At 40.8% G+C, this 23842-nt stretch overlaps 1 protein-coding gene across 1 annotated transcript; it reads left to right on the top strand.

The window, feature by feature from the left end:
• Window positions 1-1423: 1423 nt before the first annotated feature.
• Window positions 1424-23606, top strand: ism2a (isthmin 2a). The gene is made up of 6 exons (XM_041060886.1): window positions 1424-1915; window positions 8229-8477; window positions 16350-16650; window positions 20844-20978; window positions 21633-21692; window positions 22674-23606. Exons 1-6 carry the CDS (start codon window positions 1802-1804, stop codon window positions 23189-23191), a joined length of 1377 nt encoding a protein of 458 aa, XP_040916820.1. The 5' UTR covers window positions 1424-1801; the 3' UTR covers window positions 23192-23606.
• The last annotated feature ends 236 nt before the right edge of the window (window positions 23607-23842 follow it).

The following is a 23842-nucleotide window of genomic DNA, read 5'->3' as shown; positions in this document are numbered from 1 at the left end:
TAATTAATACATATTAATAAGTGTCATGACTAGCCCCTTAGGGGGCTATTTTTGGAACTCTTCTGTGGACTTTTGGACATTTTCAGTTTAGTTTTATTTTGGATAGTTTAGTTCTTGTGTATCATGCCTCGTTTTAATTACTGTCTTAGTCTGTAGATTATGTTATGTCTGGTGTCTATATTGTCTTGTGGGTTCCTGTTTTATTTTGAATTCACTGCCCTTGTGTATCTGGTCTTGCTTTACTTCCTGTCTTTGTCTTGTTTCCCGCTTTTGTAATTGTTTTCCCCGCCCTAATTGTTTCCACCTGTTTCCCCTTACCTGTTGTGTATATATAGTCCACGTTTCCCCTTGTCCAATGTCAGTTCGTTTTTGTCTAATGTTTAGTCTCATGTCTTGTCCCATGCCTTTGCCTCATGTTTTGGTCTCTAGCCCTTGGCTCATGTTTTTTCGCCTTGTCTTGATTTCGTCTTGCCTTTCGTCTTTGCATCCCAGGTCAGGTTTTGTATTAATTTGTCACTTTGTTTCTTGTTAGGTTTTGTTCCTTGTTTAGTCGTTTTCCTCGTCAGAGTGATTTTGTTGAGTGATTTTCGGTTTGTTACTTTGTTTGAATAAATAAGAGTTAGTTGGACTACATCTGTGGGTCATGCATTTGGGTCCTAGTCCTTGCCTCCCAAAGTCGTGACAAATAAGTAAACCATTAAATAATCACCAAAAATCATAGCACATGTCTCCTAACCAAATAATAGTTGTGCACCAAAGGGAAAAAAAACGATAGAAGAAAGTAAAATAACAGAGCAGAGTTAGCTGTAGTGGTTTCTGCATTGTGCAGCAATACAACATAACAACATAATATTAATGAAGAGTGAAGTAAACTATAGAGATAACTGTAACTATAGTTAATTATGGCACTTAATGTTATTTGAATTACAGTATAGGCTTTGAAAAACAATTACTACTTAGGCTATATTTTCTGACCATATAAGGTCAGTGTGCTTAAAGGTATTGCCATATGTGCAACTAATATTAACAGTATTATTACCTGTGTCAGTTTACATATGCTGTTCTCAGATATTATAGAATTTTGTACATGTAGATAAGGGCAGTAATGAAATTCACGCTGGTTCAAATCACTCAGGTCAAATCACTTTCTCTCTCCTGCCCTGCCTACGCTTGTCTGGTTAAACTACATGTTTTTGTTGAATAAACGTACATATTTATTATTACTATTATTGTTATTACTACTACTAGTAGTAGTAGTAGTAACAACAAAAACAACAATAACAATAACAATAATAATAATATACGTGTTTCTTTTTTAACGTTTGTTTTTTCCCTCCCTCCGTTGCGTCATCCATGGCAGAGGGGAGGGTTGCTCCTTCTAAGCCAGGACGACAAACTGGAGCACAAGCAGACGGAACTATGACTACCTCGATGTCGCTTCTGCAGAGGAGAACCTGAGAACATAGTGGTTTTCTTTTCGCCCAGTCAGTTGGAAGTTGCAGTAGACCACCGAAAACGGTTTCACTTCGAAATCTTCGCGTCGCTTTCATTTTGGGATCCTGCTGGAACATGAAATAAACATACCGAAATTAGAGATCGAATGACGGGGAAGGAAGCAGCTCAGGACAGAACGGCAGCCCTGTAGAAGCGCATGGAGAAGACGCACATGTGTGCCGCTTTTGTGTTTTACCCTCCGGTCTGCCCTGCTATGGTCTGAACACTGCCCTTGCAGCTGAGGGCGTAGGCTGAAGGATTCTGCACCCTGTCGCTTTGTGAAGATCAGCGCAGAGTTGTGGTGAAGATGCAGCGGAGGGAAGCGTCGCATCTGTGGCCGCTGATCCTCACTGTATTGACGGTGTCAGTTAGCGGATTTCCCACGAACTTAAAAAGAAACACTTCAGCCTTTCTTACTGAGGTAAACTATTCTACCATCCTCCGTCCCAGTTGTATATTTGGAAGTTGTGAAGTCTACACGTTAATTCAGATTTCATGTTAAACAAATTATGTACCAAATATTGATGTCAGCTGGTAAATCTTTTAGGTTCAAAACATATGAACGACATTTAACATAGAACCCGATAAGCTGATAAGTGCTGTGGGTGGTGTGAGTTTTGTCTGTTCACAGTACTAAACTTATTAACAAACTCTGATTGATGTGGATTTATTTTTCAAACCCTCTGAACAAAAGTGCTTTAAGGGTAGTTACCTCTCCTCTATCAGTGATCAAATACTGTGCCATCCAATGAGCTGCGGAATGTTGAAATCAGTCACATTTATCTTTCACTCATTTCTGTCAGCACTGTATCAAATTTATGCTCCTCCTGAGTGTATGCGCTATGACCTCTATAGTGAGGGGAACCGGTGGGGGGCATTTTGCTGACATGGTTGGCAAAGTTCCTCTGAGTTATCACCTTTATCCTATGAAGAAATATGTCTGGCCTGATGGGAGGGGTCTCTTTCAGGATGACAGTGTCCCCATCCACAGGGCACGTGGTGGTTCAACACCTTATTGATACACTTATATTGGGTTTTCCTTTCATTTGTTACCTGTCATTTGTCATCTGTCTGTAACTGGTGGACATAGTGGAGCATTTAGCCACCAAAGTGCAAAATGTTTCCCTCAGGAGTTGTTAGAAACCAAAAGCAGAGCTAAACTTGAAGTACCGCATGGCGGTGGTATGCCTCCGCGTGGTTGGGTGCCTGTTTGTAGCAGATGTAGAGGTAGGGGTTATGGGTGTTTTGTTTTGATAATGGCAATGTTTGGGAAGGTTAGTGTTGGGTGTTCACAAGCAAAACTTACACAAGATCCCAGTGACCTTGACCTTTGACCTCTGACCTCCAATACACATTGACTCCGTCTTTGACAAGCAGTGATAAAATGTGCAAAGTCTGAAGAACATCACTCAAAGACCTTGCCACATCCACCCAGAGTCAGCAGTAGAGTAGAAGCTGTCCAGTTTCTATCTGTACAGCCTCTTGGCTGCTGTAATGGCTTTCCTCAGTCCACAATTTGCGACTTTGTACTCATTGCCTGATCTAAATGCAACGGACCAAGCACGCTGCATGTGGTGTACCTGACTGTTTATCCAGGGCTTCTGGTTGGGGGATTTCCTGATTTGTATAATGGGCACAATGTTGTCAACACAAGTGCTAATGTACCCGGTCACATACTCAGCATAATCCTGTATACTTACGAAAGAGTCCTCCAGAGTGGCTGCCGCTTTAAACACATCCCAGTCTGTCTGAGCAAAGCAGTCCTGCAGGGTGCTCTTAGTCTCTGTGGTCCAGAGTTTAACTTGTTTGGTGACAGACTTTGTTTTAGTCTTAGGCTGGGCACAGGAACAATGAGATGTGGTCTGTCCGAAGTGGGGGCGGGGTGCAGCCCTGCATGCACCACGTATATTGCTGTAGACGTGATCCAGTGTATTTCTTGCATCGGTGGGAATGTCCATGTGTTGATAATATTTAGGGAGTCCAGTCCTTAGATTGCGTTGGTTAAGGTGGCCAGCTGCGATAAAAACTGTGTCAGGATGAGCTGTCTGTAATGTGCTGATGGCGCTGTGGAGTTGGCTCGCGGGGGATGTAAAAAAACTCAGCAGTAAATTCCCTCGGTAGATAGTAGGGACGGCATTTCAGCAGTAAAAACTCCACATCTGGCGAGCAATGCTTATGAACTCCACACCACGAGTTATTAATAAACACGCAAACACCCCCTTTGGCCTTACTGATGGCTGCAATCTGGTGTCCTCTGTGTCCGAAGTGAGTCTGTAGGAGAACGGCTAGTTCTGGGACTTTGTCTTAAAACCAGGTCTCAATGAAAATTAGAGCGCAGCAGTCTTTTATTTTCCATTGTGTTGTGAACCTCTCTCTTAGCTTGTCAAGTTTGTTTTCCAGGGTCTGCACGTTAGCTAGCAAGAGGCTGGGTAGCGGTGGTCTGCTAGCACAAGCTCTTTGCCTAGAATGGAGCCCTCCCCTCTTGCCTTGCTTGGGTCTACGTTTGCAAGCTGCATGCTGTCCTGGGGTCAGCTTGCTCACTCACAGTCGGGGGTATGTGAGTTGGCGATATCCTTTTGACAAATTTATTGTTTGTTTTGCCAAAAGTTGTATCTTGTATATTGCATCTTGTAGAGTGTACAATTGATTTCTAGATCAAAAAGGCCACTCACAAAAATGTTCTTTCACCTTTTCATCAGCTGTGTAAAAGCCATGCTTTCTGCCAATAGTCTATAATGCAGCCAGCCATTTGTCCACTCAGAAGACTTGACTGACAGTCACTTTCTGAGCAGGTTTGTGGGAAGGTTACATCATTTGATGCATTCTGGCTGCAGCTGCAGTGTGCACATTTCATATGTCATATATCAAAATGTGTTTTATCAGTCATTCACAACCACCACTACAGCTGGAGTGCTTCACACAATGCAGCATGCTAAAACAGACTTTTAGCTGTGGTTAATTCATGTTGACAAGTCAAATTGCCATGAGGGATTTACAATGGCTAAATGCTGTAAAATTAACCTTAGAAATGATAAATGTGCAAGGCCTAAATGCCCTTCTCTTTTCCTCGCAGATAGAAGACGAGTGTCCACAGTAAGTGATGTGACACTTTTATTATGCAAACTCAAAAATGGAAAAGGGAAGAACCTATGTTAGTGAGTGAATTGGTATTTCTTCCCATGGAAAGAGACAACAGGAGTCAAATTCAGGTCAGTCAGTGAAATGTTGCTCCCTCAGCTTCTTCTGACCAATGCTTCCTCTAATAGTCGGCCAAGCTAGTCAATCAAAAGGGTCCAGGTTTTTATTTGTTGGTTGGTTGCATTGCAAAACTCCATAGGAAATGGTGACACTCAGTCAGTCATCGGACAGGAATAGAAATTGTGGGATCATTTCCAGACCCCAAGGAGGTGACATGCAAACTCTGCTAGTGATCTTATGCATCTGTGCATTTCTTTATGAATCCCAGCACAGCCTTTGTATATTCCTGTAGGTCTATACAATCCCCAGAATTAGCTTTCTACCTAAGTATATCTATCTATCTGCTTCTTTGAGGACTCTCTACTATGTGCATTCAAAGCAGCCCTGTAGGGATAGAATAGCCCCCTGTGGCCATGCTTTATATTTGTGTAAACACAATGCCCTGCTCCCTCTTGTTGCACAATTAACATGCTAATGAAAATGTGATAGTACAGACTTTAGACGTGCCTAGTTAAAGTCCCCAGCAACAATATGAAACTCATCAGTGTTGTAAAGTTCTTCCATTGCCCACTTTACATCTGCACTCAGTGGAACATACACAGCAGTGATGATGACTGCTGTCAGTTCACGGGGTTGATAAAACAGTCTGCCATTCACAGTTTGAAACTCCACATCTTGTGAACAGGATTTGGAGATGGTCTTAGCATCACAGTGCCATAAATTGTTTGGATAAATAGCCAGGCCTCCTCCATGGAGCTTATGCGATGTTGCTCTGTCTGCTCTATGAAGTGTAAATCCCGCCAGCTCGATCCCAGAGTCAGGGATTTTTTTCTCTCAGGCACATCTCTGTGAACACAAAGATTCAGCAGTCTCACTTTCATGCTGTAGCGATCTCCACAAGGTGACGTAATTCATTTTAGCATCCAAACAGCGAACATTTGCGAACAGGACAGAGGGGTACCAGAGAGTTTGCTGGGGTTAGCCCTTAGCCTAGCACTAATACAACCTCACTTTCCCCACTTTTGTGACCTGTTACAGCGCTCGTGCTTCCTCACCATGGTGTCTCCAGGTGAGTCTGCGGTCATGTCTGGCCTGCCTCTTGCGGCTGGCCATTAGTACACCATTCTCTAGTGTCTAGTAGAGAGTCTGGTTGTAAATCAATTTTTTTTTGCCCTGTCTGGCTTACAGGGCAAGGATGAAACTACCTGTTGCGCTGAGAAACTTATCTCGCTAGTGTCAGCAGAGGCTATCGCAAGCATCGGTTGCGCCGCCATGTTGTCTGCCAAATAGTGCGGTAATTGAGAGTTTGGATTAGGTTGTTGGATAATCAGTAGGATAGGTCTACTGATATTCCAGAATATCGCAAACAAATGCTCAGCTGCTTGGTAGGACCAATGGGCTCCCTGCAGTTAGTGGTCATTTTTGTGATAGACCTGACCATTGACATTGGCAGATAGTCAAACTGTCAGCGACCCAACCTAAAATAAGCCTTGAACCGAGCATCATCCTGGCGAAACTCCCTGACCAGCTGGCAGTACTCCCCGTGACCTTTCCTCTTTCTGTTTCCTTGTATTAAGTGTATTAAGTGGAAACAGCCTCTCACCTTCAGTCAGAACCAAAGCAAGTGCCCTTTGCCTATCACCTATATATTTAAATAAATGTAGATATGTGTGACTCTATTTCACAACAAAATCACAGTTAGGGTAACAAAAAGCTCCCTGTCTGATTGGGTTTTACATTATTTGTTCTTTAATTGTGATGCAGATGCACACTGAGAGGGACATGTTACACATAGTCTCCAAATAACTTCAAACCTAATTTAATCTTTCTTTATTTCAGTTTCTTGTTACTTATCTGGTAACATCAGATATGCAACAAAACTGAGTACACCCTTGATCAGAATGACAAAACGTTAAATAACAATCCAGTACATTTAATATAAATATATTTGATTTATAAAGCCCAATAACAATGAAGACAATTCATTAGAAAAGCAGAAATATTTGATTCATTGAACTGCAATGAAAGGTCTATATTAAAGAACTGCAGCAAAAGACAGTACGCTGTAGCATCCGAGCGCTGACTTTCACAACCACATCTGTCTATTTACTGTAAAGTCTGTAACATGGGAGCACTTGAAATGTTGGAGCAGCTGGCTTGACTTCGCAAAAAGGAGAGGCGGCTGGCTTGTCCGCAGTCTCATTCCTTCTGTTCTGAAAAAGCAAAAGACGTGATCTGTACAAGAAGAGCTGCCCCCATTTTCTGCACTGACCTGTGAAACTACACTGCCCCCTTAATGTCTGGAAGGAATATCGATATATGGGACTAGGATACCAATATGAAACTGTTTTAAAATCTATCGATATAAATCTAAATATCGTTTTTTTTTTTGCACACCTCTACGCATCTGTACATTGTTCAATGACAGTAAGGTTGAATCTAATTTAATTTAATTCAATTCAATTCAATTCAATTTTATTTATATAGCGCCTTCCACAATCAAAATTGTCTCAAAGCGCTTTACAGAGACCCAGAGCCTGACCCCAGAGCAAGCACTTAAGGCGACAGTGGCAAGGAAAAACTCCCCTTTAACAGGAAGAAACCTTGAGCAGAACCTGGCTCAGATGGGGGACCCTCCTGCCGATGGCCGGGCTGGGTGAAAGGAGGAAAAGGAGGAAGATAGGACAGCTAGGAATGGAGGAGAGGGGGAGAAGGACATGCAGCATAATACAGACAATGGACAATATTAGTGGGTCAGCATTTACATTACAGTTAGTGAACAGTTATTGGATAATGTATGCTCAGCAGATTACAGTTATAATAGGAAACAGAGCACGGAGGCAAAAAGCTGTCATGACTAGGTAATTATTTACATTACAGTCTGCAAAGAATATTAATCCAATATTTATCTGTAGCAAAATGGAACATTAAACGTGTAAGAAATGGATCATTGTGAACAATAAACAGCAGCAGGTGGGTGGAGCCAGGACCACAGAACATGCAGCTCCGGAGCCAGAGATACCTGCAGAAAGGTACAGAGACAGAGAGACCAGAGAGAAACAAACACAGGACTACGGGACAGAGAGGACACAGAGTTAATGACATGTAATAAAGGCTAATAAATTTGAGAGTGGGTCTGAGGAGAGAAAGAGAGAGAAGAAGAAGTGCGCAGTAGATCATGGGATGTCCCCCAGCAGCCTAGGTCTATAGCAGCATAACTAGGACATGATTCAGTTGCCTGACCAGCCCTACTAAGGGCTATGTCCTTAACTGTAACAGTGCCTATAGAGATAATTGTGACTAACTGTAAGTTTAGTCATAATAACAAAAACTGTAACTACAACGAATTATAAGCTTTGTCAAACAAGAAGGTTTTAAGCTTAGTTTTAAAATTAGATTAATATGAAGTAATGTTCATTAACACATTATTTTACAGTATCACCAGCAGTCAGAAGCTTTAACACCATTGCCCCTTAAGAAATTCCTCAATTTCTTGGTATTTCACCTAATATTTCATTGTCTTTTTCCTCTCCCAGGTGATAGCAAAGCACAGCCATGGCAGCAGTCATCAGACTCTCCAGGAGCTGCAGCAGGAGAACCTGCTCCAGACTCTGCCTTCTAGTCCATCTTCCCTCAGGTCCAGACACCTCTGGTCCCAGCAACATCGCCAGGGTGTCCTCCCCCTTCCAGAACCTGAGGATGACCTTGAACCCTTTATCATGGACCTGAGGAACTTCCCAGAGCTGGGCAATGCAGACATGGGCTCACAGAACCCTAATATTCAGGTGGGCAATATGGAGAGAGGTCAGAATTTCCTGGACTCACTGTATCATTGGAAGTAGGTTTAGGTCACTGATACGAAGAATTTATATCATCACTGAAGTGCAGTGTTAAGATTAAGAGAGTGATCACAGGTGGTGGGGCTGACCAAGCCCTTCTCCTTTCCACTCAGTTTCTATGCTCCAAGCTGTTTCTCACTCTCCCTCCACTCATCCCAGCTCTCTGTACAGATGGTTTGAGTCAGGACAGCGTCTTAAGTTACCATATGCTGGACCCTTAACAGTGGGGTGCTTCAACTTGTCCATGAACCTCAAACATCTGCACCAGGTTTCAGAAATAAAAGAAAACAGGGGGAAAAGTGAAAATATGAAACATATGACAGCCAAATATAAAAGGTCAAAAGGTCCTTTTTCACAGTGACTGTGAGACCTTAAGAATAATGGAACTTGACTTGTGGAGTGGATTTAAACAGAAATTTGCAGATTGCTTTGGCCTGGATGAGGAATTCCATGAAAAGGTCACATTATGTCTTAGTACTCCATCTTCTTTGAGTATGCCAGAGACAAACATATTCCTTTTCATCGTTGTTTTAAGATGTGAGAACCATGAATGACAGAGGGCTGGTACAGAGACAGACATGACCGGAAAAAGCTTTGGGGCCACATTATTATGTATTAACTGCCATAGAGATTTATTTACTTATAAATCAAAGGTACTGCAATGGCATTCCAGATTGTTCTGGCCCTTTAACCTCTGGATGTGCAGATATATACGCGTATGTAATGTGTGATTGAATAGAAGGCATGACAAGCAGAAGTAGCTGAAGCATTGTTGGTATGTGCCAGATACTTTAATTGTTTAACTATTGTTATATATATGTTATATATATGTTGTTATAATATGTAGCTGTATCATTTTTTGTTTGTGGGTTTACAGAAATCCATACATATGAACAGAAAGCAAAGTGGACATAAATGATTAGTTCATAATTATTGTTCCAATTATTTTGGAAAGCCAGTGCATTTTCATGTAGTTAAGTAACTTTCCACATAACCCAAATCCTTTTTATATATTTTAGGGCAGTGGTTCTCAACTGGTCTCACTCTGGGACCCACATTTTCCTGTGGTCATTAATTCGCAACCCACTCTCATAGAATTCAAACCAAGCAAATTAATTTTCTAAAAAAAAGCTTTCTTTTAACATATTCATTTTATTCAGCAGAGTGCAAGACAACATTAATTAAACCACAACAATGAGAAATTTGACTTATATGCATCCATGCATTCAGAACACATTAAGACGAACTTGAGGACCATGCAACAGCATGGACAAACCTGGGTAAATATCAAATTGCACACAATAAAGCCCCACAAAACAAGGGATTTTCACAGCATTCAGGCAACATTAATAAGAAACTAAAGTGGACCATGACAAAAGCATGGTAAAAAAAGTGAGTAAAATTATCAAAAATGCATGCAGATATTACAAAATGAGACATTCAACTATGATTGCATGGACAAAAGATAAATAAAAAATATCAAAAGACACAAGATCATATTTTCGCTTTGCCATCTTGTCTCATTGCAACAACCATAATCGTGTGATAGTTACCCTGGTTACCGAACGAGGCGGCTGCACGTGTCTGACGTGTGCCTTTCAAAATAAGAAATTTTTCAAAATAAAAGACATGCCCAACAACAGATGCACATTATTTCGCTGATTTTCCACCAGCTGTTCGCGACCCATTCAGAACGGGCCCGCGATCCACTTTTGGGTCGGGACCCTCCAGTTGAGAACCACTGTTTTAGGGCATTTTAGTGCATGCATTTATTTGATAGAGGATAGTACCGGGGGGGGTGTCCTGTGTGTTCAATACTGTCAGGATGCCTGGAAGCAGGGGGAAATATCTAGTCTGACTCTAACATCTCATTAATAATAAGTTTTACCTGTAGTATAACAGGTAAAACTTTTCCCCAGTATTTTTATTGGCTTTTGTCTGCCCTAGCCCATATGCATGCAATAACACACACCCACACACACACACATGCACACAAACCTGCACAAATTTCGTACAAATAAAAATACATAACAACAACAACAATAATAATAATAATAAATATCATATTCAATAATAATATATCAATAATAACATAATAATGATCCCGTATTTTTACCAATGAGGTCTCTTTCCAGCTTCTATAATGTTCATATATGGTTCCCAGAGATATACAAAATCCTTCTGTTTTCCTTTGACAATGTATGTTAGTCTTTCCAGACCAATGCATTCTGAAAGTTCCTTTATCCACTGTTTCATGGAAGGAGCATCCGCACTCTTCCAACATAGTGCAATAACTCTTCTGGCTTGTAGAAGTTCAAAGTCCAGTAGTTTAGTCTGTCTCTGTGTTTGCATCAAATCAACTGGATAGATTCCCAGTACACAAAGTTTAACATTTAAAGGAATATTGATACTGAACACTTCTGATAGACATCCGATGACATCTTTCCAAAAATTCTGAATGTTTGGCCATTCCCATAGACAGAAAAGAAGGGTTCCTTTTTCATTTAAACATTTTATACATGTGTCTGGAATATTACTAGACATATGATGAAGTTTAACAGGAGTTATATACATCCTCATTAGCCACTTATATTGAAGTAGCTTAAACCGTGTATTTATTGTTTGTTTCTGTGCTTTTAAACAAGTCTCATTCCAGTCTATTTCATCTATTTCTTCTTGGATGTCACCTCTCCAGGCATTTAACTTATCTATTGCTGAATCTTTAGAAGTAGACATTAATAAATTGTAATATGTAGAGAGTAATCCTTTCCCTTCCAAATGTCCAAGAAAGACTTGGACCCATCTGGTCCAGGTGTTTTACCACTATTCATATCTCCTATGGCTTCCAATAGGTCATTTATTGTTAATGGATGATCAAGTATTGATTTGTCCTCCTCTGATAGGAATTGGAATTGATCAAGAAAAGCATTCTGGGCTTCTTCATTTCCACCGTATTCTGATTTATATAGTAGTTTATAAAACTACTAACTAAGTTTTCATTTATCTCTGCAGAATCAGTAGTCAGATTACCCGATGCTAGCTTTATACTATGGATTGTTCTTTCAGCCAGGCCAATAAATTACCCGCTTTTTCTCCTTGGTCATAAAATGCTTGTTTAGTCCTCATTAAACTCTTGGCCACTCTTTCAGTTGTTAACTTATCATATTTAGCTCTCATAATAATCAAATCTTGCAGTTTTTTTTTTTTATCATTACTATGATAGAATTCAGCAGTTTTAACTTGTTTTTCTAGTGACTGTACTTCTTGATTGTATTTATTTTTGGTACTGGTGTAGCTAATAATTTCTCCCCTTGTATAAGCTTTAAAAGCTTCCCATCTAATACTGGCAGTAGTTTCATCCTTATTTAATTCAAAGTATTTGTCTATGCAATTTTCTTCAAATTTAACAAAAGTTGGGTCTTTTAACAAAAATGTTTGCAATCTCCATCTTTTTGGACAGTGCTCAACATTGCCCAATTGAATTTCCATGGAGGCTACTGCATGATCGGTAATTACAATACTATTATACCAGCATTTATTTACTTGAGATTGTAACTCCATAGATATTAGAAAATAGTCAATACGTGAATGACTTTTATATGAACTTGAATAACATGAGTATTCCCTGCTATTAGGCTTTTTTATTCTCCAGACATTGTTTATTCTTAGGTCTTGCACATAGTTATGAAGTATTTTTCTGGTTCTTGTATGAGTGTTGTCAGTTTGAGTAGACCTATCCAGCACTGGATCTAGAATACAATTAAAGTCTCCGCCTATTATGTGGAGGCCCTCCAAAGCAGATATAGTTAAGAATAATCTTTCAAAAGATGGGTTATCATCATTGGGACCATATATATTTATAAAATTTATTTTTTGTGACACAATATTACCTTGAACAATAATGTACCTCCCATGTGGATCTTTGATGAGCTTTAAGGTTTGAAATGGTATTGATTTATAGAATAGCGACCCCTCTAGCATGACTGTTAAAAGAAGCATGAAATACCTGACCCGGCCATCTTTTACTTAACAATTGTATATTGGTTGTGTTCATATGTTACTCTTGTATGAAAATAATCTTAGATTTTAAATATTTTATCCTATTCAATACTTAATTTTGTCATTCCCCTGAGATTTCAGCTCATAATATTGACATTCAAATTACTTTCCCGTTTTGACCTCTCCATAAATTATTATTGCATTATTGAGATAAATTTGGGATCTGAAAAATAAAAATAAAGTGAACATTATAATGAAAATGCAAGTTTACACAGATTTTCAAGCACTCACACACACTCAACACAAAACCTATTTTAAACAGTCCCTCATAGAACATCGTTGCTCCACAATATTTAGGAACAACTAATCAATGCGACCTCACCAATAACACTCTATGACTAACTGTATCTATCAACGGTGTTATTTAAATTACTTTTGTCACCTTTTTCCAAATAAAATAGTGAGTTTATCTTTTGAAAACTTATTTGTCAACATGTAAACAAAGTCAGTTCAAATTAAGCTTGAACTATGTAGACATCTTTTCAACAAAAATATGTATATACAATTACTATACTTTAAAATATTTTGAACTTCTATTCACTGTATATTCTAGATGTCACCTGTTATTGCTCTGTTGTGCAGGTGCAGTATTGTAAAGTGTCTTTATATCTGTCTCCGCTGTATCAGGAGCATGTCCTTTATGACTCACTCATCCCGGGCCCCCGCTGCTGCTTTTGGAAGGTTTTTGTAAAACTCTTCAGCTTCCTGTGGTGTTGAGAAGAGATGAATCTTGCCGCCATGCAGGACTCTGAGCCTGCAGGGGTTGTGTTGGAAACCACGGAAGGCATTGATGTCGACAAACAGCTTAATGATCAGGTGGAACCCCCGTCTGATTCGGGCCGTCTCTGCGGAGAAGTCCTGTGCAAATGTGATCTTGACTCCATCATGTGTAATTTGTCGTTTCTTTGTTTCCCGGTAGACAAATTCTTTCTCTTGAATTTTTAGGAAACAGAGGCTAATGTATGGTGAACCCGCTCCAGTGTGAATGACTTTTGGGGGTGAACCATCTTGGAAGTTTGTCAGCGATGAAGTCGAAGAGTGATTGTGTTCCCTCTGCTCCCTCTCGTATGCCAAATATGCGCAGGTTCTTTCTCCTTCCACGGTTCTCCAGATCATCTGTTTTTGCCTCGAGAAAAGCAATTCGTTTAATCGCTGATTCCAGTGCTGTTTGAGTTTTCTCAAGCGCATTTTCTGTCTCGTTAATACGAGCTTCAGCTTCACTGATGTTTTATCTGTTTTATCTCCATCACTTTACTTTCAAGTGCAGTCAAAGCATTTGCCATTCCGATCAATCTTGTATCGATATTATCCAGCTTTGTTCCAAAGTCTGAGCAGTGATTTCAGCTCGCTCAGTACTTCCACTATGCTAGCCATGTTAGCATCTGCGCTCCTCGAGATTTCCGGCAGAGTTGTTTTAACGTTTGCCTTGCGTCCCCGAGCAAAAATTTCACACCGCTTCACAGCCAAAGACTTTGACATATCAGTATCGTGTCCTTTTTAAGAAAATGTTGACAGTTTGTAAGGGTTTTTCAAAGAAAGTAGTACACGGCCTTCGGAGCTTCTTCGCTAGGTGCCATCTTCGCGTCCCTCCCCTTCCTCCCTCGGCAACACGCGGTTACCCGGTAAAACTTGTGTTAGTGGTTTCTCCATGCGTCAAGGATTTATATTAGGCTATCCATCATGTTGAAATCTCTGTCTTCAACAGCTGCTTTGTCTTTATAAACAGTTGCAGTTGAAAACCAGGGTTTTGTCTAGACCTGTATATGTTTACGTGTGTGCGCGCATCTATGCTTGTGTGTGGTTGTGTGAGAGAGGAACATAGACATAGTTAGAACAGGTTATCACTTCATCTTTCCATCTAGCCATACTTTTCATTCATTTCTCCCAGTCCCCTCCTACACTGCACAATAACCATCTTTCATAAACAGAGAGAACACTTTTAATCTGATTTCAAATAAACAGACTTCTCCTGTACCAGTGCCATCACTCCCTTCATCATGTCTGAGAGCTTGTACCAACATGTCAAGTTGTGGTATATCATTTCTTTGTCTTATAAAATACACATTTATTTTGGTGAGATATGTCAAATTTAGACTCTCAAATTTATTTATCTCAAATTTAGATATTTTTTTTATTTTTATAATGAAGAAGTGGATAAACTGATGTGTGCCAGGGCTATGTTTTTAGGTCTGTTAGTGGTAAGAGATCATTTAGTACATCTAAACCCAAGCTTGACTTTGTGGTTAACTTGCAGTAATGTATTTGTCATTCGTTCAGCTATCCTCTGTTCTCCCCCCTCTATCCTCTCCTATACGATTGTGTATTTGGGCAATGCTGCATCAAACAGGAACCCAATGGAAAGCAGCCTTCTCAGGAATCATGTTGGTCATAATCAGAGCAAGCCATAAGATAACATTGTTACATGGATATCAGGGTAGAGCTGTTTACTGTTTCCACTTGGGATTTAGCACAGACTATGGTCACTTTACTGAATGTCTAACAAGAGGACTAGCACAAAAATGACTTTTTTTTTCAGTTAGCATAAAAGGAATCAAGATAATAATAAAGTGATCAAATTTCAGAAGCCTTTGAAATGTGTAGTTTGGCACTTTGTGTTTGGCACTTTGTGCATAGTGGCTGGCTTTATGAAGCTGCACTAATCAAAGGTCAACAGGTTAAACTGTTTTGAAAGCAGAGAGAAGAAAAGAATAATTTTTACATTCCAGCTCTCTAAACCTTACAAAACAAATGATGCTTTGAAAGTATACAGTGGATTTGTGTATATACAGTGTCTATAAAAAATTTGCCCACTGGACGTTTTCATGTTTCATTATTTTACAAAATTGAATCAGAGTAATGTCAAAGTCAAGAATGATCTAAATGTCAAATATAAAATAAGTGTTTGCACAAGTATTCATCCCCTTGCATAGGACACACCTAAATCATCACTTCACTAGTTTTAGAAGTCACATAATGAGTTAAATAGTTAGTCAGCATTATGGCATATCCTCCAATATGAAGACAAAAAGAAAAGCTAACTGAAAATCAGGTCAGAAGATGGATACAAGAACATTTAACACTTAACATCTGTCAGTCAAATAATGATTGTGAAATGGAAAGAGTGAGAAGGTAAATCTGTAGGCCGTCCATTAAAACTGAGTGAGCAAGAAGGAGATAATTGCAGGAGTGCACCAGAGACCTGTGACAACTCTGAAGTAGTTTAAGTTTCAGGTTGAGGTTGAGACTGGAGAGCCTGTACATACAAAAACAGTTGGGTGGGTGGTTCACCCACCCAACACAGCTTTATGGCATCTGTTGGGTAGTACCATCAGTATCTGTTTAACTATCTCTCAAAAGTCAAAGGTCTCTGGCATTTTCCTTTAAACTTAAAACCTGAATGCAACAGATAGTATCACACCATTTCTACTGTTTGCTGTCAGACTCCAACTATACAAAGGCATTAGGAGAGTGAGGCTATTGATAGTTACATGTGAATGCTGTGTGTGAGTCATTTATGGCAATGAACTACTTCAGGAAAAAAAAGGATCAGTTTTGCTTGATGATGTTGCTGTTGGCTGGATGCTGAGGTTATTCAACCTTAGTCTGCTGAAGCAAGTTGTTGAGTGTAGATGCATTAGGCCTATGTGACATTTTACAAAAAAATATTTGCACAGTTTTTCTGAGCTTTTGCATTATAGTCACTGCACCCTGCATGCATATACTGTATACCGTACAATAAGTATTTTGTGTTTTTCCCAGGTGACCATTGAGGTGGTAGATGAAGCCCTGGCAGAGACTGAAGTGGAGATGGACCTGGCCAAGGAGGGTCAGCGTAATGACTGGTCAGTGTCATCCTCAGAGTGGGTCAGCAGTAACAAGAAGTTGTTCTGGCCACTGTTCTGGGAGTACCCGGAGCAGTTAGAGAATGAACTGGGAAGAGCCAGTTTGGAAGAGCAGTCTGAGGACTTAAACTATGACCCAGAGGAGCTCGTCCTCAGTGGAGCTGGGGGTGACTGGGAGGGGCACTGGAATGAAGACTGGCATGCCAAGGAAAACTACGGTAACAATACTTTCTTAAAACCAAAATAGTGCAGTTTTACTCACAGTATTACATATTTTCACAATATTAGTCAGGAGGGTGTGACTGAAATCTTTTACAGCTTATAAACTTGTAAATGAAAAACTTGTAAACTTGGAAATGTTCAACTCAACTTTTTTGATACATCAGTAAATGATAGTGGCTTGGATCTGGTATGTCTGGGTTAAATACAGCATCAACAATGGAAGGTCTCTCAACTTCTGGACAAGAGTATGGGTTGCTTTGTCAGTTGAGCATCTGGTATAACATCATCATCGTCATCATCACAAATGCCCTCTGGTACGGAAAACTACACAATGTGATTTAAAGCCCCGAAAAAAGCTCAGCATTGTACGGTCACTGCTTTAGTTCCATCCTGGCTGGCAATATTTTCCTCTGTTGGCTCTTCTCCTCCCCATGTTTGAGACTTTCACTGAGTTGGCCGAGGCCTGAGCCTTTCAGAAAAGTGTGAATTCTAGAAGAGCGCTAGAGGAGAGGTAAACACGCTGGTGCGCTCGTATGCCTCCATAGACGCGGGTCCTACACTGCACTCCCAGGAATATTTCTCTCCAGCGGTCACTCACTGTGCAACAAACTGGAAGAACTTCAGCTGTTAGTGGGTAAAAAAAGAGACTTTTTCGTTCATCCTGGTCGGCTGACATGCAGGAGGCCCAGCGCACACTCACCGACCAGATTCTGTGTGTGGAGCGGACTAACATGGACTCCTTTGTATTTGTCCTCTGACTTTAACAAAGGTAACCTCAGTCACGAACTCCCCAAATACAGATAGCTTATTAAATGTCCGACCAGAGAGAACACCAGTCTGGATCACTGTTATACCACTGTCAGTAATGCCTACCATGCTGTCCCTCACTCTGCACTGGGTCACACTGACCACACCATGGTCTCCATGATTCCTGTTGTGAGGACGTCAAAGCACTGGGATGTTTTCAGGACTGCTACCATCAGTCTGGATGAGTACACAGAGGCTGTGACATACATCAGCTTCTGTGAGGACTGCTGTCCTCACGCACCAGGGTAAGTTATAACAATGACAAACCCTGGTTCACAGCCAAACTCAGACAGCTGAGATTGGAGAAGGAAAGGGCATCCGGGAGTGGGGACAGGGACCTGTTTAAAGAGGCAAAGTAGAGGTTTAGCAAGGAAGTGAGTGAAGCTAAACGACTGTACTCTAAGAAGGTACAACACCAGCTCTCAACCTGACCTCTGTATGGAAAGGGCTCAGGCAGGTCGCCAACTTCAAGCCTAAAGCCCCCCACTCTGCCAACGACTCACACCTCACCAACAGACTTAACGAGTTTTACTGTCATTTTGAAAGACAATGGAACAATCCTGACACCACCTACCAGCCCCAACCCAATGGCCCCTCCTCCCCCAACACAACTGCATCCCTCTCCATCCTGGAGAGAGATGTAAACAGACTCTTCAGGAGGCAGAACCCCGCAAGGCAGCCGGTCCTGACTCCGTCTCTCCATCCACCCTGAAGCACTGTGCTGATCAGCAACTCTTCACTGCAGACATGTCATGTACCAGCCTGCTTCAAGACCTCCACCATCATCCCCATCCCCAAGAAACTGAGGATCATAGGACTTAATGACTATAGACCCGTCACCCTGACCTCTGTAGTCATGAAGACATTTGAGTGCCTCGTCCTGACCCACCTCAAGGCCATCACCGAGCCACTCCTGGATCCTCTGCAGTTTTCTGCAAGTTTTCTGTTCTGCACCAACAACACCACGCCAAATTCCTTGTATGTGTAACATACCTGGTAATAAAATGTTTCTGATTCTGATTTTGAGTGATGACTTTGCACATATTATCACTGCTTGTCAAAGATGCAGTCAATATGTATTGGAGGTCAAAGGTCAAGACCACTGTGATCTTGTGTAAGTTTTGCTTGTGAAGACCCAACACTAACCTTCCCAAACATTGCCATTCTCACTACAAAACACCCCTAACCTCTACCTCTACATCTACTGCAGGCATACCACCACCATGTGGTACTTCTAGTTTAATTACAATTTTTTTTAATTTTACTCTTGGAACTAAAATTAATATTTTCTGTGATGAAATTTGTTCTGAAAATCCAAGAAATCCTAAGAATCATTTGCAACGTGTATTCACATAAACAGTAGTTCAGTCTAGTAGTTCTATCCACAAAAAGGTACTTGTTGAATATTGTGTTAACAGTCTTTGCAATGCAAAGTCTAAGGCCACGTTAGGACTGACTAGATCCCTGTGTTCAGAACCTGTGTTGGGGTCAGGCATTCAGTTGTGATGGTTAAGTTTAGGGGAAGGGGCTAGTGCATCATGTCATTAAGTGTACTCACAAAGATAGTAAGACAAGAATGTGTTTGTGTGGGTGACTGAGTGAGTGTTTGGAACGGGTTGTGTAGACCTCTCACTCAGATGGTCAAGTCAACAACCCCCCTCTCATAGGGGGTGACCTTAGTGTTGCATGCCAAGACACTAAGGTGGTAAACATGCTAAGCTCATGCCTACTAAATGTCCACATTGACAACATTATTATTTTGAGCATGATAAGGAGACAGACATGAAAACACAAAAAACCTTTAAAGCAATATTGATTAATCTGTTTGGCTACTGGTCAGCTGAACAAGATGTAAACACATTAGCATTAATTTGTAGCCAAGCTTGTGTCCTGCTGTGGTGAAAGAAGTACTTGCTGCAGTTTTTCAGCTAGAGGCCATGCATGAAACAAGAATGTAAAGCTCTACTAATAACAATTTTTTTATACAATCAAATTCAAATAAAATAATTAGGTGTGCTATGAAATGGGTCCCTCGTAGTGACAAACCCACAGAGAGTTATCTCTACAGTCTGTGTCAGCACTAAAGAACATTTTAGTATCTTTCAGCTCATTTCTATTTCATTTCATCAATTTCTATCAGCAGTAAGCAGCTGTTTTCAGAGAAATAGATTGATAGACCCACTGTTCACTGCCTGCTTAGCAGCAAACAGAGACTAGCTCATGAACATTTATAGCACTTAGCAGCTGAAGAGCAAGGTATATTTGGCCCAGGCATTGGTAGAGACCAAAAAAACAGAGCCAAAAGAGGGGCAATACTGGAAATGAATGCTAACATTGCTTGTTGTCTGCTGGATGTAAATGGCTTGCTAACAAGTGTACCAATTCATGAGGTGATAATATGTCAATGTTGTGTTCAGTTGTTGCACACAGGTGGCTACAGAATGTGTTAATGCAGCTTCAAGTTGAAAAATATTGAGGAGGAAGTGAAGTCATTATTGTCCAGTCATTTCACTGCCCTGCTGACTGTTTGTGTTGGTGCACACCTTACCATGCACGTGTTTGAGCTTACAATCATCTGATGTACATATTTCAGTCGGATTGCACTCAAACACACACATTTTCATGTGCTCATATTCCAAATGACTCTTTTCGCTCTCACACACAAACGCCAGCTGGCTGTACTTCCTGCCTGATCATTAGCACAATTATGACTTTCTCCAAAACTATGCAATATTCATTTAGTGGCAGTGCATCATTAACTTCTGTGTGAAAACAGGTCTGAGGGTAACAGTTCCAGACCTTTGAGTCTGGCCTAAATGCACTGACATGCATTTCTGATTAGGCAGGAGAACTTATAGATGTATCATTGTTTTCAAAAGGCTTCATTATACTCTTATCTTCTTCTGCTTTTTATTTCAGAGATAGCATTAAGATGTGTTTAAATTATAACTTGTAGGATGTATGCGCTCAGATGCAACATTAAGCTCCAGTTGTTGATAAAATGTTGGCATTCATTTTGTACTCTTCTGAAAGCTCAGTGAAGAGTTTTGTTAGTATGCAGCTGTCGTCACTCTCACTGCAAGACTTTCACTCCTTACTGCCACCTCCCCCACCCACACCCCTGTCCTTTGAAGTTCGCTTCCTCTCTCAACCCCCCTGCCTGTGTTGTTTAAATACAGGGGAGCATATCTCAGAGGTCCCACGCTGTCGTTCTCCCAGTCTTTTCAGCCGCTCCTTAATTGCATACCGCAAATACACCAGCTGGGCGAGGAATTCACTAGGCTAACTTCAAAGCCAGCACTTAATATATAACTCCATAGTTTGGCTTTTCTCCCCTCTGCGCATCTCCCCTTCATCCATCTTTCCCTCCTGTGTTTTTCAGAGTACGAGGAAGGGTGGAGCGACTGGGCTCCCTGCAGCGTTACCTGTGGACACGGCACCCAGAAACGCACTCGCTCCTGTGGCTACGCATGCACTGCAACAGAGTCACGCACTTGCGACCAGGAGAATTGTGCTGGTATGAAGCAGAAATTCTGTGATGTGGCAAGACTAAATAATTCCAACGTGTTTAACAGCTATCAGTCACTTCAAGGTATTTTAATAACAAAAGTAGTATAAAACTTTACCTTACCAGTCATCGATTCAAAAAGCTAAAAATAGAAGTGGGATATCTCTAAATCTCTGTTGGATATTTAGTTGAGTTACCATGTTACTAGAATCTGTGCAGTTTTTTTTTTTTTTTTTTTTTAACATTTTGAAAGAGAAACAGCAAGGATGAACTCTGGCTCTGTACTTGGGCCAGAGCTCATTAGTTTTCATTTGTAATGTTTGAAGTTATTTCAAAGTTATTCTGAATGTGCCACTAGAGAAATATCACACCAGGCCTGGGTGTCAACCACACCACGCAAGACCACATTAAAGTTTGATTGTATTTAAAGACAGCCTGAAGACTACCAAAAATACTAAAGACTAAATATGTTTCAGTCTATGCATATTAGAGATTAGCAGTTACAAATAAACAGCCTTCTACAGTGTGGCTTTAGTAGCACTGACCAAAAAAAGGTGAAAAAATGACTGACAAAAAATAAAAGCTTTTGACTTAGCAGTAGGTACAGCACATACAAACATGTTTGTGAAGACCACCTCAAGACTTTCTGCGTCTGTCTTGTAGACACAGTGACTGTTCTGACTCCCATCCAGACCACCAACAGCACCAATTTCCTGGACACAAGTATGTATGGAGTGTGTGTTTTTATATTGTGTAAAGGATCCATGCATCCACACTATAGCCAAGAGGTTGGACTGTATATGAAACATTGTTTTACTCAGTGGTGGGTTAGAGACTCAATCACAGTGTGAAAGCCTGGTTTTGATATTTAGAATTCACCCTTCCCAACATGCTGAGGGCTGCTGCACCACGTCTGTCAAAGACACAATGAAGCACAGACATTCTCCCACAAATATTTGAACTGCTTTTTACTTTCCATTTTATTGCTCTCCTGCCACTAAGCATCAGCCAGAGAATGTGATAGTTAGTTTCACCCTGCAAACATAGCAAGGGATACAATGGGAGAAGAGGACGCATTCCATTGTTGGATGGGTTTCCTTTCAAACCTGCATCCACTATCAACAGCAATACATCTTTTAAGTTATTTTTCTTTCTGACAGTTTTCCAGCCTGAACGTATATATTTCTAATAAGACCCTCAGTTTTTAGCAGCTGCTGTTAGAGGAGAGTTACAATTTCTCTGATGCAGAGTGAGAACAGGGCAAGTGTTTTCAGGCTTATTGAGTTGTCTCTATCATGTTCAAAAACTAACTTAAGCTGTAATAGTATCTTAAGATGTAGGATGAAAACCAAGACAGTGATGTCCTCACACTTTTTACAATACATGTAATTTGACTTAAAATACACAAATAAATGTGACTCCTTATTAATTGAGATCTTTATGTGTACAACTTCACTATTAAAATATTTTCCATTCTCCAAACAAATTGATCTTAGTGATAAAATATGTTGTATGTAATTTACTCAAGCCCTTTTTTTGGCCACATGGGTCCAGAAAATACTGAGCAGCAGGAAACTCAGAAGAAAACTAGAATCTTTAGGACCAATGTTAGTTTTATTTGAAAATGAAATGCTGTGTAAAGAAATGTCATGTCATTGAACAAGACTAACTGTCCTACCCCCCACCTCCACCTCCCCTTTCCAGATGTAGACAGCTGTGAGAAGTGGCTAAGCTGCAAGAATGACTTCCTCCAGAAGTACCTGCACCAAGTACTCACTGAGCTCCCCAGCTGCCCCTGCTCCTATCCTTCTGAGGCTGTTTACAGTGCCGTCAACATCCAGGACACCAAACTTCACAAGACTTACCGCTGGAGGGATGCAAGTGGACCCAAAGAACGCCTGGACATCTATAAACCCTCAGCCAGATTCTGCATACGCTCAATGCTATCGTATGACAGCACAACGTTAGCAGCACAGCATTGCTGTTATGATGATCAGATGAGACTAATAACACGAGGAAAAGGAGCAGGAGCGCCAAATTTAATCAGTACAGAGTTTTCACCAGAGCTGCATTACAAGGTGGATGTACTGCCTTGGATCCTGTGCAAAGGCGACTGGAGTCGGTTTCACTCAGTAAGGCCGCCCAATAATGGGCTTGAGTGTGCAGATAACCCCCCTGAACAAGTGTTTCAGATGGAACTTAAAGAAGCCAGGGAATACTGACACTGTGGAGGTGTGGAGTCACAGGAAGGGAGGATCACAAGAGACTGAAGTTGTGGTTTGTAATTCAAAGCCATGAGTGAACTCGTGCCAGCTCTAGTGAAGCTTTTTTATACTTAAATGCAGACTATTTGTTCAGAAATGAAATAACGCTGGTGTTGGAAGCGATAGAAGGACAATAAAAATCAGTGCTGAAATATGTCCTATGTTTAGCTAATCCTCATCCCTGTGTGTTGCTGCTGCTCTTTTGGGATGTGCTAAGATGAATGTCTGATTGCATGTGTGCACAGTGTGTGTATGAGTGTGTGTGTACCGAGGATTAGTGCTGCAGGATTAATCTAATCGCAATCGCGATGTCACGCTGTGCGATTACGTAACCGCATAAAAGTCTGCGATTTGCGATTTAATGTAAACCAATGTGGAGTATGTTCACGTGACTACCCGGCTTTCAGCAAACAGCAGTGACCGACATGGACGCTGAGAAGGAACATGAGGGACAAGCAGAGTTGGTGGCGAAAAAAAAAATGCTACTTCTGTTGTATGGCCATACTTTGGATTCAGGTATGACGATCCTGAACAGCAAGACGTGATGTGTAAAACCTGCAAAGCTAAAGTCGCAATGAGTTACCACAGACAAACACATTTCTGGTCCCA

The sequence above is a fragment of the Toxotes jaculatrix genome, chromosome 17, assembly GCF_017976425.1.
Source record: "Toxotes jaculatrix isolate fToxJac2 chromosome 17, fToxJac2.pri, whole genome shotgun sequence".
NCBI lineage: Eukaryota > Metazoa > Chordata > Actinopteri > Toxotidae > Toxotes > Toxotes jaculatrix.
The sequence above is the reverse complement of the archived record's forward strand: the minus strand, read 5'-3'. Positions and strand labels throughout refer to the sequence as shown.